Here is a 17,756-nt window from a genome sequence, read left to right as displayed (position 1 = left end):
TGCACTCAATCTACTTTTCTTAGAAACGACACCAAATCTAATTAACCTTTATTAAGCAGCCTTGGGGGAAAAGTGTAATAGATTTACTGTAGGCCTATAGTCAATTGTTACAAATGTTTCCACATTCTATTTTATTCATGTTCTTGCCATTTAATAACAACCACATTAAAACAAAATCAAACTATAAAAAAGTGGCCTATATAGGCTTAATAGAATATTGCCAGACAATAGACAAAATTAACCTCTGACATTTTCGCTGGTTGAACAATGTAAGTGAATTTAGGGGCAACTAGTTATTTGCACGTCAAATTGGCCTGGCCATACCTATTCTTCGATGTTATATTTTTCCTACACAAAATGTGTGAGGTTTTTCACAGTGACAGTAATATAATAAACTGTCAGTCTAGTATATTACATTAAACATTAAAACAGAGATGTTTTTGTATGTATGATTGATATTGTAATAAGTATAAACCCAGACCAAAACAAGCGCCTCCTCTGAGTGTCAGTTCAGGAATATTATGCTCCTTGTTGTCCGATAATGGAAGTAATGCTCCTCGTGACGGTTGCACAAAGTTTGAAATAAACTGTTGAGGTCACGCCACAGGATTATTGCACGCGCTCGAATACGGTGGTCAGATAAAAACCGTTAACGGACGTTTTGACGTTAAATACTTCATACTCATTACAACCAGGGACCGGAGGACAGGTAGGTAACTGCCCGTTTGCCAAATAACTGCTTGTTAAATCAATTGTTTTCCTGTTAGTTATTGTATTATTGTTTTGTTATTAATGTTCCTGAAGGTAAATTAGGTTCGACACTTAGTTAGACACAAGAGCTAGCGCAAAGTGCCGTTAAGTTCATAGCTTAACTGAAGTAACAAGCTAACTAGCTTACTTAACTTAGCCAACGGGTTAAACTAACGGCTGGGTGAAATAAATAACGTTTATGTGAAGTTGTATAATATTATCTTTCTCAAACGTTATGTCCCCTGTTGATAAACAATGAATTTCCTTTAAATGTTTAAGCTTAATTAACTGTACTTTACGTTTAAATATGGACCTACGTGGTGTTATTTCAGGATGGACAGAAACCGGGGATTTAGCTTCAAACTGTTGGTGCCTTCCAGGGTGAGTAACGGTCAAGTGTCTGCTGTTCGACCGCAGGAAGTCGAGGAGACCTGTGGGGACTTCATGGTGCAGCAGGTAACTGTTCATTCAACTAGCAAAGTGTTAACTCATTCAAGGCTTAACATATGCCAGCTCAGCACTGACACGGCCTGTCAGCACAACAATAAGACAAACTTTTTTCAACCAGCAATGAAAGTCTTCAACATACACTATCTACTCTTGAATGTACAGAGCCCCCTAGGGGACATGGAGAAGAAAATAAAAATAATTTGAAAAAAATAAATAAAATGTTTTGCAAGATATCGCAAAAGCCCTTCGCGAGATCTCGCAAAACCCCGTTGCAGTTTGTAGACGGTTCCTAAGCACTCCTCTCCCTCCTCCAGCTGCAGATTGTGACCGTTTAGCTCTGATGACCGCGTGTATTCTTTCACACACACATACGGGTATTGGGCCGAGGGCGACACTGTACTTCCCAGCGACGTGCAGACAGGGGAGGCAGAGCCTCACCTGTCATACTCCAATGTAACGGAAAAACAACTAAAGAAAAACTAAATAGTAATAATAATAAAATGTCTCCACTGATCTGTGTTGTAAATGTGATTTATGTATGATTCCAATCGCTTTTTATAGTCAAAATCAGCAAATTTGCCGAGCTCCGCTACAACTACGGGTAGCGATAAGAAGTGAGGCAGGGACGAGCTCTGCCTCCCGTAAGCCCACAGTAACTGGCTGGAGCGCAGGCACTAATTTCACAAGGGCACTTATTTTGTGAGCGCGCTCAAGCCAGTTACTGTGTGGTGAGGTGAGGCACAGATGAGCTCTGCCTCACCTCAGATGCGTCACCCCACATAAACTGGCTGGAAAGCGGTCCCTAAGCGCATGCCTGCACCATCTCACTGTATGTCACCAATGTAATGTTTGTAGATCCCTTTATTACATTTATCCTCGCCATCCATAGTCTCTAAATAACTTATTTCACGTATATATGGTATTTAGGCTCGCTGGTCTCATCATACAACGGCAATGAAAAAAGCACCAGGGGAGGCAGCCATAACCTCTGCCGCACTGAAGGGGGCGCAAGTGAGCCCACAGGTTCTTGTTGCTACTGTTATTCTACGCAGAGACGGTAGACCAGACGCAAACAACAAGCTAGACTTTTGAAACTAGAGCAGGGGTGGCCAACCAGTCAGAGGTTAAGAGCCACATGTTTTCTATGTTACTGCAAGGAGCCACATCAAACACACAGTCACTGATACCGCTTGTTTCAGTTTTTTGTTTTCTGGAGACAAGATTTCAACCACGTCACTGATTCATTTTTGTGGCATTGGGATATATTTTTAAAATCCTCTGGAGCAGAGAGAGGAGCTGTGTATTATTGTTATTGATTAATGCATCAGTGTTTCTTAGGGTCAAAAACACTAAACCCACAAATTAAAATGAAAGCGTTTAGTTTATTTAATAAAAGAGCACATATTCAATGTGAAAAGTGACAGTAGTTATAGATTATTTGCAATTTGATGCTATATATTTTTTTTTAAAGTATATATATAACACCTTGAATTTCAGGGGGGGCGCGGGGCTCCGTTGGCGGCTCGCAGTGCTCCTCCAAGACAATGGTAGGGGAAACACTGAATAGTGTTTAATCAACGATAGGTTTCCCCCCCTCAAAGGTGATTGGTTCACTGCATTGCAGGTATTATTGTGATTGGCTGTTGGGCCACATCAAAATTAGACGCGCTGTCATCCTCTCATACTGACACCTGACACCACACATACACACGTAGGGAGAGCCGGGACGAAAGTAACACGGGACGAAAGTAACGGAGCGATTTTATCCGAGCCCAAACAACTTTGACCGGCCAAATTACGTCAGAATGATCAGCATTCAATACTTAACAGACCTACTAAATATCAGGTTTAACTGTCGATACCAAGTCAAGAATTGCGATTCCGATTATTTTTCTTAAAAAACGGGAAACAGTCTTAAATGTAATTATTGTGCTTTATGTCACACCAGAATCATAACCATAACACAAACTTTTAAACAATGAGAACAATAAATAAAATAAATGACAAGAATTCGTATTAAATACAATTAATACATGTAATACAGACAGGCCTCGTGGTGTCCGTAGGCTTGCCCTCACTGTCAGAGATATAGCTAAAATATTTCCAAATTTTGCTTCTGGCGTATTTTTTGTCAACAAGCCGAGGCGCAGCGGCAGTTGCACTCCCACTTGCAGCCATGCTTCTCGTTTTCTTACATGCTCTGGCAGCTAGCGCGTGCACGAGAGAGGGGAGGGATTTAGAGCGTGCTTGAGAGGGAGGGACTGCAGGCACGGCTGCAGTAGTGATGGGAATTCCGATTCCCTTCGGGGACACAAATCTTTTGATTCAGTTCACTTGAAAGATTCGTTCACTGATTCGTTCACCGGTTCGCGAACGACTTCTGGTGATTTGCACGTTCGCGAACGATTCGTCTTTGTACTTAATTCGTTCAGTGAGTCTTCACTACTGCCGAAGTCCGTACAAGAAGTTTGCTGGCGTAACATGTATGATATTAAAACACATTTTACACCTCAACTTGTTGCCCCATGAATTATGCTCTGGGAATAGGCTACATATTATTTAAGAAATATCATTGGCCATTGTTAAATCTCTCATAAATTTGTGCCTGACTATACGATGTATTACAGCAGGCTAGCACGTTATACTTTCAAACCCATGCACGTACTATGTGGCCTAACTTAAATCCCAAAGCATTAAACTCCATTTGGCGGAATTCAAAGTGAATACAAAAATATATATTCTACATCGGTGACGATTTATTCATATTCTATGTACCCATCTATGTTTACCTTTAGCTAGCGGCTAAGCTAGTGGGACGCTACGGAGCCCAGCTATCCGCCCTCTGAAGCTTTTAGGGCCGACAGGGAGAGGAGAATGTCCCGCTAACGCTGTGTGTTTTTCACATTAGCGGGACGCTATGGAGCTCAGGTATCCGCCATCTGAAGCTTTTAGGGCCGACAGGGGGAGGAGAATACAACGCTGTGTGTATTTATCGCTAAGCTAGCTGGACTCTACGGAGCCCAGCTATCCGCCCTCTGAAGCTTTTAGGGCCGACAGGGAGAGGAGAATGTCCCGCTAACGCTGTGTGTGTGTGTATTTCACATTAGCGGGACGCTATGGAGCTCAGGTATCCACCATCTGAAGCTTTTAGGGCCGACAGGGGGAGGAGAATACAACGCTGTGTGTATTTATCGCTAAGCTAGCTGGACGCTACGGAGCCCAGCTATCCGCCCTCTGAAGCTTTTAGTGCCGACAGGTGGAGGAGAATGTCCCGCTAACGCTGTGTGTGTGTGTATTTCACATTAGCGGGACGCTATGGAGCTCAGGTATCCACCATCTGAAGCTTTTAGGGCCGACAGGGGGAGGAGAATACAACGCTGTGTGTATTTATCGCTAAGCTAGCTGGACGCTACGGAGCCCAGCTATCCGCCCTCTGAAGCTTTTAGTGCCGACAGGTGGAGGAGAATGTCCCGCTAACGCTGTGTGTGTGTGTTTCACATTAGCGGGACGCTATGGAGCTCAGCTTTTAGGGCCGACAGGGGGAGGCGAATACAACGATGTGTGTATTTATCGCTAAGCTAGCTGGACGCTACGGTTCAGGTATCCGTCCTCTTTATGGCGGACAGGTTGAGGTGTGTGTGTGGTGTGTGTGTGTGTGTGTGTGTGTGTGTGGTGTGTGTGTGTGTGTGTGTGTGTGTGTGTGTGTGTGTGTGTGTGTGTGTGTGTGTGTGTGTGTGTGTGTGTGTGTGTGTGTGTGTGTGTGTAACGGAGCTCAGGTGAGAGGGCTCTGATTACAGTACACTGTAGGAAACAGTTCTGAACTGTTTCCGCCAGTTCTTTAAGACTCAAACAAACGAATCGTTTTGTGGGAGGAATCAGTTCATCTCGTTCACTTCAAAGATTTGTTCCAAAAGAACGAATCGTTCGCGAACGACCCATCACTAGGCTGCAGTGCAGGGAGTGGAAGCAGAGCACTGAACACACACGGCTCTTATTAAAACAGCGCTTTCTCACCGGAGTACTTTCCCCCGTCATTCTTAAAGTACCGATACTAATGAAACGGAGGAATCGTAACGTTTTTAACGACAGGGTATCGCGGTATACCTTTCAAGTATCGGTACACCGTGCAACACTAGTCAGGAGTCAGTGTCTCTCCCCCAAACTCACACATATACAATTCGATATGAACTGAAGAGCCGCATGAAACTAGGCAAAGAGCCGCATGCGGCTCGAGAGCCGCGGGTTGGCCACCCCTGAACTAGAGGAAGATAAGGAGGACTTTTACAAAAAAGTAATAGAGATTGTTGTCCAGAAGGATAGCATGGACTTCATATTCAAGTCAAGGTAAGACCACAATTGTAATGAAAATGGGATCTTACTAAGAAAGAACGATCCAATATTTAGATTTCGGGTATACTTTTGTTGAACGGTCTGTTTAAAATGAATCGAAGCATCAGACTAAAAAAGCTTTTGAAAATAACAGAATATTTCGATTAAGGTCAAAATATAACATTTGTAAATCTGACTCTGAAAGAGTCAGTGCCTCACCAGCCATGAACCTCACCGCACGTCACTGGTACTTCCGGTATCCGCCATTTTACGCGAGGTGCAAGCAGGCCGAGGGTTTAGCCGTACACCGTCTAGGTGTTGCTAAGCTTCCTGTACTGAATATCATAGTCTATTGCCTATCAATATCTAGTCAACTCTAAAATACCACATATATGCAATGGCATGATAATATTATTGTGACAAGTGGGGTATTCACCTGGTGTTTCCAGAAATTAGACGTAGATGCAGCCAAAATCGACGAAGGCCACTTTCGAGGGTCGTTTTTCCATACATCTGCAGGCAGTCTGTAAGGGCAATCCGACAACCCACACAGCTCTAGTTTACGCTGGTAACGACCTAAAGCACACCCCTCAAGTCCAGAGATGTAATCCGAAGACATGCAGAGATTTCTTCGGTCGTTAATTCAGAAAAAAAAACTAGTGCGCTCTGCCTGGCTACGTTAGCTAGCTGTTTATATTTTCACCTCCAGGATATTTGCATCTCCAGGAAAATGGCGTATTTATATGGCGCGCGTTGCATTGTGGGTAGCTCGTGACGTCACTGTGTGTGAAAGAATCGAACTGTTCTGATAAAAAACTACTCTGTAGCTCGTTGTCTACCTTTCTATGATTGTAAAGTCATGTTGTTTGTATTTTTACAACGTTATGTTCATGAGTTATTGATCCGCTAAATTCGAATCTGTCAATAACTCAGCTCAGAGTATGCTTTGCGATTGCGACGTGCATGTCCCCTCGCTCTGAGTGTTCTCTTGAGGTGTATTTCACTTACCCGTGCCTATTGCCAAGCACTGATGTTATATCTTTATATTTAAGGCCAAGCTCAAAGTAAAATCGATGAAGCGCTCCATTGTTGTGGTTTCTGTGTTGCCGAAGTGACCAGGAAGTACATTGAGCTAAATGACAAGTGTTGCGAGATCTCGCAAAGGGGTTTTGCGAGATTTCGCAAAACATAATATATTTTTTTTCCAAATACATTTTTTTTTTTTCTCCATGTCCCCTAGGGCAGGGGTTCCCAACCTTTTTTCCCAAGAGCACCCCCAAATGACTCCTGTTGGAAGTTGTGCCCCCCCCCCACACACACACACACACAAGGGGGGGGGGGGCGCAACAGCGGTAATTCAAGTTTAAAAGTCTCAAAATGCTACAACTACTGTCACAAACTGAATGAATGTGAAGTATTTTGTTAAAGGAGGATGAAAGCGGAATTAAGGAGCACTATTGGAGTGACTTGGATGGTTATTGGACTCAGGATTAATTCATTTGGATTCCCGCTGTATGAAGAAATTAAAGGACGGCGCAAGTGGAAACAATTCACAAAGGGATTAAACTGTTTAAAACACATGCTCAAAGTAAACCAGATTTTGCCGATGTGTTTATGTGGATTTAAAAGTCGTAAATAATCTACAAAATGGAGGAGACCGATCTGATCGGAGCAACTGACAAATAATCCAACTGAAACCGGCATGGACAATGACTATGTTTTAAAAATGTGCTTATCCAGAAAAGCCTGGTTTGGACACTTTACGGGCAGAAGAAACATTTCTATTAAAGAAAGAATTATACATTTCTGTCTTTTTATGCCTTTAATAGCTACTAAATTGAATTTTTATTAAAACTAATTAATCAATTATTTTGTATATTTTATTGTAATGTAGAGACAAGGCTTTTAGTGACAATCATGTATTCCGTTACAATTATATGTAAAAAAATAAAAAAGTCTAAATATGATATTTTGCCTCAAATCATCTGAGGCCTGGCGCCCCCCCCCCCCCCCTGCGATCTTTGGCGCCCCCCAGGTTGGGAACCACTGCCCTAGGGGGCTCCGTATTAATGCAATTGTTGTTGTAGCCTGACAATATTTAGTTATTTCTATGAAAAAGCAACATCACTATATCACAATAAATTAGTTCCACTTATTTTTCTTTAAAATGTGTCAAATATGTGTAGCCTAACATATTTCTTAAATTACAGATGAAGGTTTTACAGAATAGTTCACTTAAAATACTTTTTTAAAAACGTTATTGTATATGTGCTTGATCGTTACTTATGAGGTAAAAAAATGTTGCCGCATAACGGAAATGGCACATTATTACATACATGGAGATCTTTTCATAATAAATACACAAAATAACCAAAGACTGCTGTTTTCCCAGGTTATTAGTAAAGGTTTCGAAAAGGAGCAGACCATGCCATTTCCCAATACAAGCATGGTTGCACCAACTAAACCCACCGGAACAGGTATTTTCTACTAAACAACACTAGCTAGATAAGTTCAGCACACAAATATTTATGTTAAACCTTATACATTGAACATTATCTCTTCTCTACAGAGTTGCCAAAGATAAAAGCTGTGTCGCCAATGGAAAAAGGCGAGGTAATACTTTCATTGTATAGTGAAGCATAAATAGGATAGATCTGGCGTATGCAACAAGTATTAATTCAACATAATGTCTACCTTACCATCTTTGTGTATATCCCACAGAATAATTCCAATCCTGGACAGCTTTATTCAAAGTTGTTTGATGAAGTTGAGAAAGTTAAGTCTTGGAAGGTCAAAGTTGACTCTGACACTTTGCAAAAGGAAAGGAGACTCCAAGAAAACAAAAGAACAATTGAAACTCAGCGCAAAGCCATCCAAGAATTGCAGGTTTGTGCCTCAGTTCTTGCCTCAGTTCTTGCCTCAGTTCTTGCCTCAGTTCTTGCCTCAGTTCTTGCCTCAGTTCTTGCCTCTCTCTAACACTATTTTCATTTGTATCAGAGGATTATTTTGATGATATTGTTTGTATTGTGTGTTCTGTCTTCACAGTTTGGAAGTGAAAGTCTCAGTGTAAAGCTGGAGGAACAGATCAGCGAAAATGAGGATTTGAGGAACAAGTATGAGTTTTGTTGTAAAAACACAATTCTTAAATGAAATGTTTTGTCTCTATCAAATGTTCTGTTAATAACAGATTTTAATTATAAAAAAACAGAAACAACGCAACGAGGAATCTGTGTAATATACTCAAAGACACTTTTCAGCGGTCAGCTGAAAAGATGCATTTATGTAAGTTAAAAGTGCTTTTTCTTCTGTATTCTGTGTCTTCACCAGTCATATCAAGTGTTGAACAATGGACACATGGCTGCTTACTTGCTGATGTCTTTTTAAATGTTTTAGTTGAATCCGAAAGAGAAGAAACACATCACCTGCTTATGGAAAATAGTTCAAGTATTCAGGTAAACACCTTTAAATCAGCATGTTATTAACTAATAATGTGATGGACAGGAGTAGATTAAACAGCGCGATTAAATGTGTGATTGTCAGTTTATATGGAACTTCTTTTTCTTGCAGAACATGGTTGCAGCATTTGAAAGCCTTCGTGTTCAAGCAGAAGATGATCAACAAGAGATGCAAAAAGGTTTGCTTTGATCTTTTTGTTTGCCGTAGCCTTTTCAGTACAGTAGAACCAAATCTTAACTTTGAAGGACCTAGGATTAAGAGATAATGTCCAACAGCAAGAAAACATTGCCTTCATGTTTTCAGTCAAAGAGGCCTTGCTGCAGTTTGAAGATCTGAAAGAGAAGTACAATCAAGAATATGACGTGAAAGAAAAAGAGGTTAGTAGAAGGAAATGTAGGTCCGTTTATTTAGGAGTTTATGAAACTCAAGGCTTACGGTTTGGCATTCGCAGGTCGCAGAGCTTCAAACTCAAATACGGGATAAGGAACATGAACTACAAAACCTCCTGCTGGACCTCCATGAAAACCAGAAGCACTGTAAACAACTCCAAGAAGCAACAAGTACGATCATTTATTTTCTGATCATGTGCGCTTGGCTTGTTTCTTTTTAGATTCAGAATTTTGCAGAAGTTATTTTTGATTAACTTTGTTTTATAAACATTATTTTTTTTACCAAAGCATTTTGTGTTTACATAATCAATGTTTTGTTACGTTCTTGTGAAACAACATTCAATGTCATTTCAACAATGCTGAGATGAAACATCTCAGCATTGTAATAAAGTAGAAATGTTTAAAGATAAATAGGTTTGGATCAAATGTAATAATTACAGTGATAATGAAATGATCATCTAGGGAAGAATACCTCATTAAATAAGTGTTTACTTTACAGATGAACAATGTGGACTTCTCAGTAGCTCAAAAACTGAACAAGAGTCCCTGCTTCAGAAACGTCTCACTGCAGAGCAGCTTTGCACAGAAGCCGAGGTGAGTGACATGAAACTGGGCTCTGTTGTGCCTTGTTTGCTTTGATTAAATATAGTTTTCTATCCTTTAGATCAAATGTGAAGCTCTTGCTGCAATTCTGGAACAAACTAAAGAAGAATTTACAGAGATGATTCAAAGCAAAGACTCAAGCTTGCAGGAACTCAGCAAAGTAAAAAATGACCAAGCAGAGACGTTGGAGCAGATTCAGACGAACATTCAGGAGCTCCAGGATTCCCTAGCCTTAGAGACAAAGAGGTATACATGTCATTACATCAAAACATATCGGGGCATGTTCCTTCCTTCCTTCATGTTTCCTATGCCATTATTTTCCTGTTAGGACTAAATATATATAATATCAAATTACCATTTTGGGAACTAATATTGGAATATCTTATTTTCAAGGACTAAGGAACTTGAGGATAAGCTCATGGCCAACAGTGAGGAACTGGAAAGAAGAAACACACTTTTAGGTAAGCCTGACTTACATATGACATATGTAGATCCTTTCACTCCGGTTCTGAGATCATTACACTGGCTTCCAGTCTGCCAAAGAATTGATTTTAAAATACTACTGCTAGTTTTTAAATCTCTAAATGGCTTAGGACCGAGGTATATAGACGACCTCCTCCATCACTATGAAGCAACCAGGAGTCTCAGGTCTTCTGGGTCGGGTCTGCTCTCTGTTCCGAGAATAACCACTAAACATGGAAAAGCAGCTTTTAGTTATTATGCCCCAACAATTTGGAACAAACTGCCCAAATCATGCACGTCCGCCGAAACACTTCCTATTTGTAAATCCCGCACCTATTTGCCGCTGCTTTTAATTGAGCTGCTCATACTCACACTACAGTATGCCTTTTTCGTCATGTATTCTGTACCTGCTGTGTTTTATTTATTTCATTACCTTTGCTTATTATGCCTGTTTTTAAATGCCTTTTTAATAATGTATTTATGCTGTATTTGTTCTTAAATGTCTTTTACTTTTAATCTGTAAAGCACTTTGAATCGCCACGTGCTGAAAAGTGCTATATAAATCAAATGGCCTTGCCTTTCATTTGAAGCCTTTTGATGCTGTTTTCATCTACAGGAGAGAACATGGAGCAGATTGCAAAGAAAGAACGGCAGATCAAAATACTTGAAGATGAACTGGTAGGGTATATTTATATTTTCTAGAAGAGTATATAACTCGTTTCTCAATCATTCATTGTAGCCCGCACACTACAGAAGCCCATTTGAAGACACTTACAGTACGTTTGTGTGGTTCTCAGGACAAAACATCTAAATGTGTCGAGTCCATGAAGGAAAAGATCGAGGTCACTGAAGTCAAAGTGGAGAAACTCACCGCTGAGCTTTCAAGGGAAACCGAAGAAGCCCAGCGGTATAAGGTGAGCCAATAGATCATTCTTCTCCCAATGAATAGGGAGTCGATTGTGTGTACCTTCAAATGTAAGCCCTATTATATTTGTGTTGATACAGAATGATGCAGAGATTGAGAAAGCAGAACATGATCTACTAAAGGAAGCTTGTGAAGCTGCTGAAAAAGCACACGAAGATTTGAAGGAGAAATCCAGAGTGACTGAGGTGTAGATATCTTTCATTATCTTGCTGCACTCATCATCTCTTACCCACTGAGGGGAATTTGTCTGGGAAGTTGTTTTTATTATGAAAAACAAATGCATTGATATGGTGTACTTTACTCAACACATAGCTTCACCACATGATGTGTTATATACCCTCAGATCAAAGTGCAGCAGCTGGAGGGGCAACTGTTCACAGAAGTAAAGACAAATAAAGAACATACCTTCCAGATGGTGCAACTGAGACAAGACATCCATCAGCATGAGTGAGCTCTTAGTAGCGCATTATACAGTATAAATACATGTTTGTAATGTTGATGTTTAATTAATGTTATTTCTTAAGAGATAAGTACACGGAGCTATTGGCCAACTTTAATGAGCTGCATTGTGAGAAGACAGTCATTCAGCAGCAGTTTGCGAGCGGATCTTCGAGTGTGAAAGCTGTTGAGGAAAACTTGAAGGTATGAATTACCCAATGTAGATGATTGTCTTGTCTATATCAACTTGTTTGCATTATGACTGGCTGTTTCATGAAGGACACATTCTGAAAGTGGGTCTGACTAAACAGGTTAGTGAAAAGAAGGCTGTGAAACTCACAAAACAAATCCAGAGATTGGAAGAAGAAAACCAAGGTCTACGGTGAGTTAGCACGTTGAAGACCTAAGAGGTTAGACGTTGTGTCGTTTTTCAGATAAAATGGTATTTATCTTTGTTAAATAGAGAGGAAGTGACGTCCATTGAGAACAAGAGCCAAGAGAAATGTCAAGAAACTGAGACTCTGCAGAAGAAGTTTGAAGCAAATGTGAGTATGCCAACAAACCAATGAACAATAGGGTTGTTGTGAAGGTGTTACAGGAGGATGTGTTTGTGATTCCTGTTTATAGTATGGACGTATGGAGGAGGGAATTGCAGAAAAAGAAAAACAGATCAAATCTGTGGAAACCAAGGTGATTGAATTTTGAAAATACTGAACATGAAAAACACTATTATTATTCATTCATTTTTAAAATAACAAGAAATTGTTTTGTTTTTTTAGCTGCGCAGTTTCAGGAAAAAGTTTGAAATGAAACTGAAAGCCCAGGAGGAATACCAGAAAGAGGTTAGTGAGTGCCCTGAACCTGAAGTCAGTCATTCAGCGAACGGCTCCATCGTGTACTTTCACATGTAAGAAACAAATGTCATAGGAGAAGGCACAATCCAGTCAACTTGAGTGCTTTCCCCTACTAGTTCTACACATTGATATAAATGGTATAACCCTGCATTATGTAAATGATTGTTTTTGTCTTAAGATCAACAATCTCCATGAGGAGGCCGAGAGCCTTAGAGCGCTGAACGAAGAAAACTGTCAGAAATTGCTAAAGGAATTTGAGGCCAAATCAACCTTGGCAGCAGAGCTTGAGATTGAGGTTGCTTATTTATTGTTATGTGATTAACCACATATTCAACTCCTCATAATTCAAAATAAAGAATAAAAACACTTTGTCTAACAGGTACAAAAGCTCAAATCAACAGCAGCAGAGGCCACCAAGAACAAAGAAGACACAGAACTGAAGTGTCAACACCAAATAGCAGATATGGTCGCTCTGATGGAGAAACATAAGGTAACCTCATCAAAAAGCACATGTTGTGCTTTCTAAAAATAGTTTTTTTACAACATGATTGTCATTCCAAACACATGTTGAATTGGAAATGTGTTTGTTATCATTAGAGCCAGTATGACCGGATGGTTGAAGAAAAGGATGCAGAGCTTGATGAGACAAAGAAGAAAGAGATGCAGGCTGTTGCACATCGGAAATCACTGGTATGGTATTTAATACATAATTGAACATATATCTATATATATATATATATATAGATATATATATATATATATATATATATATACAATGAGATCAACAATTATTTGTTAACAAATGAATTATGTCAAATCTACATTTAAAAAATGAGGACTTGGAACTTGCAAAGCACAAGACGGATAACGATCACCTGAAGCAACAGCTGGTGGCAGGAACAACAGAAAAGGTATGTCCTAGTTACTGCAGTAGTTGGAATCAGGTACATTATATCGTTCCCCTTTCTTTCACTGAAATAGCTTTTGAGAGAGTTCTTTATGAAACACTTTTAATCCTATTAGGAAAAACTGCAGAAGGAGCTGGCTGACTTCAAGAAAGAAATGTCATCTATGAAAATGACTCTGCTGTCAGAGGCAAGGAACAAGCAGGTACAAATATCCGTTCATCTGTGAATATGCTAGCACTGATGAGGTGGTTTGTTCTCACATGTACTTGGCCTTTAACATTCCAGGCACCTGCCTTAAACTGTACCCAAGGGGAACGTTCTGAGACTCCAAGAGAGAGCTCTTCAACGAGACACGTGTTTGACTTCACCAAAACCAGGAGAACTCCCTCCTCCAGCAACAAAGAGGGAAGTTCTGCATTAATGAAGAAAGCTGTGAGTCACCTACCAGATTCCTTTAGACAGATAGACTAAATGCTCTTATTTCAGACACATCCATAATTGTTTAGGTGAGTTAGGAATCAAATCATGAAGTTGTATTAACTCAAAGACACTGCAGATCTTTTCTTCAACTCACCTGTTAGTCCAATTCAGACCATCTTCCTACCATGGACGTCAAGTTGTATCCATTCAACAAAACAACGCATACTGAAATGATAACTCTAGCACATGAGTACACATCCAATGCAGTTTCAGGGCTGTGTATTGTGTTCATGTGCCATAATCACTATGGACTGCATGTCCATAGTGATTATGGTCAGTAAGGCTGTTATGGAACGATATTGCAATACATGTTTGGTTGTCAAGGAATCAATTTAACTGCATTAATATTATACATATGTTGTTAAGGAATCCTACACGGAATCCATCAGAAAATCCTCTCGAACAACACCAAAGACCAAGGTAGATGATGATGATGATGATGATGATGATGATGATGATGATGATGATGATGATGATGATGATGATGATGATGATGATGATGATGATGATGATGATGATGATGATGATGATGATGATGATGATGATGATGATGATGATGATGATGATGATGATGATGATGATGATGATGATGATGATGATGATGATGATGATGATGATGATGATGATGATGATGATGATGATGATGATGATGATGGAGAGTCTGTAGTTGCTGTCATTATAACTCAGTCTGACCTTGATTTCCCTTTGAAGGAATTTCGTAATGAAGACCTAAAAACCCCAAGAAGCACTACAAACAGACTGGGCGGAACGTCAAAGATCAAAGTAATATAATGGATTATTATATATATATTATATTATTAATGGATATCATTTTCCAGAAAGAAAACAAATATTTGAATGACGTGCGGACATTAACGCTCTGATCTGTTTTATTCAGTCCTACAGAATAAGGACTCCTCCTTCTTCTGAAAAGGCATCAGGCTGGGGAAAGAGCACCTTAGTGCTGTCGGACAAGTCTGACAGCTCTGATCAGCATGATCTTTTGGTGAGTTGTATTGATTGTTGGTTTATTGAATTACACAGTCAGTACATCGTATCATTGTTTTTGTGAGTTGTATCTGTTCAGTGCATGATTACCAAAAGAGCTGGTTTAGTCTGTTTCTCTTCTTGGCAGACCTTTGCTAGTACACCTATACCAGATGTTTCCGCTCCACATCGCAAGTTCAACATCTTCAAAAAGGTGACATGCTATTTAAAAAAGTTGATGGATTGTATACATAGACATAAAAACAAACATGTCATTTTTATTTATACAAAAATGGATCATTGTTTTTTCAGATCCAAAGCCCCATCTCTCAGAAATCACCAGGGAACTCCTTGAAGTTAGCAGCAATGAAAAGGATGCGAGATGCTGGTTGGACGGCTGTTACGGGCTGTGACAAAAAGAAGAAGACAACCAATGACAAGATCTTTGCATAAATAGTGCGCTCACGGGACAGATAACCCTTACAAGGTTTTAGTTCAGATGTTCATGTTTCAACTTTGTTATCGTTCACAAATAGCATCGGTAAGACTTTAACACGCTGTATCATTAATAACAAAAGGCCAATTTATTTCTTTACATGCACAAAAGATTAGATAGGTTGATCAGTTAAACAGTCTTGTTATCAAAAGTGTTCATTGTCCAGCTGTTCAAGCAAGTTTGGCTATAAGGTCATTTCAATGACTGCAGAGTCCCCTTCAATGACTGCAGAGTCCCCTTCAATGACTGCAGAGTCCCCTTCAATGACTGCAGAGTCCCCTTCAATGCATTCAGGTGCTTTAGAAAGAATCAGTTTGTTGTAGTTCTGCTGGATGTTAAGACTAATCTTTACTGGTGTTCACATGAAATGGATTTGATCTGCACAAGTTGATATTGTTGTTGTGAGAAATAGTGTAGTTACGTGTTGCTATCTTAATATATTTAATGTATTTCTGTATTCTAGTATTGACAGCTTAGTGAGTAAAGTTGATGTTCAAATCAATCAGCATTGTCCTTGTTTCAATGTTCTGCCCATCATTGTTGTGGCTGTCCTCTCTGCTGTCAGACTCTTATGAATCATTTTGACATTTCTCATGAGTGAAATGTCAGTCCTGAAGTTCTCTACTCATTTGGGGAAGAGGAAAACACTTCCAATCACCAAAGCTGCAGGAACTCGGTCCTTAATGAAGGAACTGGAGACGGAATTGAGATCGGTCTGCTGCTGGGGCTTCTGGAACGTTGTCGTATATCGGGTGGCCATCATAAAGTCCTCCAGAAATCACGAGTGTGTCATCGTCTGCCACAAATGCATCTGCTGAAAACCAGGTATGTTAAACTGGTAATGATAAAGAACAGAATATACTTATTGTGTGAGGAAGGGAAAGTCCTTACCCGTGTCATCAGTGTTATTGAGAGGTTGATGCAAGTATTGGATGTTATGTTTGCATCTGCGAAACATGAACCCAACCAATGCCAGAGCAAATACTCCGAGTACAACGCTGAAAACAATAGTCATATTCTTTTCTGAAATGTTCAGTCGCAAACCTAGCAACGGGAAAAGGAACACATTAAAAACCTACAATGAGCAATTCAATCAAAAACTGAAAAACTCAAGCCGGCTTACCTTGTGTGGTTCTGTTCATTGAATCTGACGTTGTGTTGACGGTGTGTGATGAAGTTGCAGTTGTAATTACTGTAGCAGTCGGTGTACTCATGTTACCTGCTGTGGTCTGTGTTGCCGTGAGTGTCGGTGTGCGATTGCCAGGTGTCGTGGTTATTTGTGATGTGGTGTTTGTTAGAGCAGTCGCCTGAGATGGGTGACTTGTGCTCTCATTTGTTGTGGCTGTACTTCCTGTGAACGTCTCATTGTCTCGGGTTGTGCTGGTGAAAGGAGTCGTGTTTCCAGTCAAATTTGAGATAACAGTAGAGTTAGGTGAAGGTACCATTGTTGTTCCGTTTGTCATGTTTGACCTGGAGGTTGGTATTATAGGTCTGATAGTAGTGATATTCTCCGCTTGTACCACAGCAATAGAAAGAGCCAGAAGGCAACAAGCCAGACCAGCAGAGTTGGTATCCATGACTATTAAGTCCTGTAATGGTAAACAAAACATGAGCACTTCCAGAAACAGTGTCAAATATGTTTCCCGTATCTTGGTAATCTGTTTAAACCGTAAGCCTGTGAAAACAACATCTTAAACATGGTGGTTGACCTTTTAATAACTAGGTCATATCTACTACATTAATAAACATAATCCAGCAAAGATCAGACACATTCAAACACATAATGGCATACCAACTCTGATTTTATTTAAATAGAATCATTTCTCATCTCCCTCTTACTCTATGTAAAACAACTAAGTTCAAATCTTGATCAAGGAAGTAAATGTAAGATCAGACTCACCTTGTTTTGTCGGTGTCAGTGAAAACAAACTGGGCTCACTTCACTGGCCGCGAGTCTGCCTCCATGCTACGGCTGACTCCACTTCCTGTAAACCTTGTGCAGCTCGTGTGGATTTGCTGGCGCAGTGGCAGGTGAAAGTGGGCAGGTCAGTGCTTTGTAACCTTCCTCCATTGTATGTTGCCAAGGAGACAAATGACACGTTTATTATCCAGACCAAAGCTCACTCTCGGTCTTTTCCTTATTGCTCAGTTCAAACACTTTACAGCCCTGAGTAGAACAGAAACTGCAGAGTACATGTAGTCTTCTTAGTTTCACTGTCATATATACTC

The 17,756-nt window shown here is 40.1% G+C and overlaps 2 protein-coding genes across 4 annotated transcripts; one reads left to right on the top strand and one right to left on the bottom strand.

Annotated features, from left to right (window-relative positions):
* Positions 1–486: 486 nt before the first annotated feature.
* Positions 487–16,029, top strand: sycp1 (synaptonemal complex protein 1). 2 transcript variants are annotated; one of them, XM_034205764.1, is made up of 34 exons: positions 487–709; positions 1,083–1,206; positions 7,922–8,006; positions 8,099–8,142; positions 8,251–8,415; positions 8,575–8,642; positions 8,738–8,811; positions 8,923–8,981; positions 9,097–9,163; positions 9,289–9,362; positions 9,437–9,545; positions 9,874–9,968; positions 10,039–10,223; positions 10,371–10,438; positions 11,056–11,117; positions 11,237–11,353; positions 11,445–11,549; positions 11,708–11,811; positions 11,889–12,006; positions 12,114–12,184; positions 12,266–12,347; positions 12,430–12,492; positions 12,582–12,644; positions 12,835–12,951; positions 13,036–13,146; positions 13,254–13,346; positions 13,493–13,567; positions 13,680–13,766; positions 13,850–13,996; positions 14,411–14,464; positions 14,756–14,827; positions 14,943–15,050; positions 15,180–15,245; positions 15,344–16,029. In XM_034205764.1, the coding sequence occupies exons 2-34, from the start codon at positions 1,084–1,086 to the stop codon at positions 15,482–15,484; spliced, it is 3,072 nt and encodes a 1,023-aa protein (XP_034061655.1). In that variant the 5' UTR covers positions 487–709; position 1,083; the 3' UTR covers positions 15,485–16,029. The 2 variants fall into 2 exon arrangements, with proteins under 2 accessions (XP_034061655.1, XP_034061656.1); XM_034205765.1 differs by having other exon boundaries at positions 500–713.
* si:ch211-105j21.9 (uncharacterized protein YBL113C) lies at positions 15,592–17,632 on the bottom strand. Of its 2 annotated transcripts, none has more exons than XM_034205769.1 (4): positions 17,428–17,632; positions 16,651–17,116; positions 16,419–16,571; positions 15,592–16,341 (listed from the first exon to the last, which is right to left on the bottom strand). In XM_034205769.1, the coding sequence occupies exons 2-4, from the start codon at positions 17,102–17,104 to the stop codon at positions 16,208–16,210; spliced, it is 741 nt and encodes a 246-aa protein (XP_034061660.1). In that variant the 5' UTR covers positions 17,105–17,116; positions 17,428–17,632; the 3' UTR covers positions 15,592–16,207. The 2 variants fall into 2 exon arrangements, with proteins under 2 accessions (XP_034061660.1, XP_034061661.1); XM_034205770.1 differs by having other exon boundaries at positions 15,592–16,338.
* Between the last annotated feature and the right edge of the window lie 124 nt (positions 17,633–17,756).

The sequence above is a fragment of the Gymnodraco acuticeps genome, unplaced genomic scaffold (genome assembly GCF_902827175.1).
Source record: "Gymnodraco acuticeps unplaced genomic scaffold, fGymAcu1.1, whole genome shotgun sequence".
Taxonomy (NCBI): Eukaryota; Metazoa; Chordata; class Actinopteri; order Perciformes; family Bathydraconidae; genus Gymnodraco; species Gymnodraco acuticeps.
The sequence above is the reverse complement of the archived record's forward strand: the minus strand, read 5'-3'. Positions and strand labels throughout refer to the sequence as shown.

What these genes read in the sequence shown, in the direction of transcription:
- sycp1 (XM_034205764.1), top strand. Translation starts at nt 1,084, where the DNA reads ATGGACAGAAACCGGGGATTTAGCTTCAAACTGTTGGTGCCTTCCAGG. An exon ending in AGCTTTGCACAGAAGCCGAG is followed by an intron (nt 9,969 to 10,038) that starts GTGAGTGACATG and finishes TCTATCCTTTAG; the next exon opens with ATCAAATGTGAAGCTCTTGC. An exon ending in GAAGAAAACCAAGGTCTACG is followed by an intron (nt 12,185 to 12,265) that starts GTGAGTTAGCAC and finishes TTTGTTAAATAG; the next exon opens with AGAGGAAGTGACGTCCATTG.
- si:ch211-105j21.9 (XM_034205769.1), bottom strand. Translation starts at nt 17,104, where the DNA reads ATGGATACCAACTCTGCTGGTCTGGCTTGTTGCCTTCTGGCTCTTTCT. An exon ending in AATGAACAGAACCACACAAG is followed by an intron (nt 16,572 to 16,650) that starts GTAAGCCGGCTT and finishes TCCCGTTGCTAG; the next exon opens with GTTTGCGACTGAACATTTCA. An exon ending in CAATAACACTGATGACACGG is followed by an intron (nt 16,342 to 16,418) that starts GTAAGGACTTTC and finishes CCTGGTTTTCAG; the next exon opens with CAGATGCATTTGTGGCAGAC.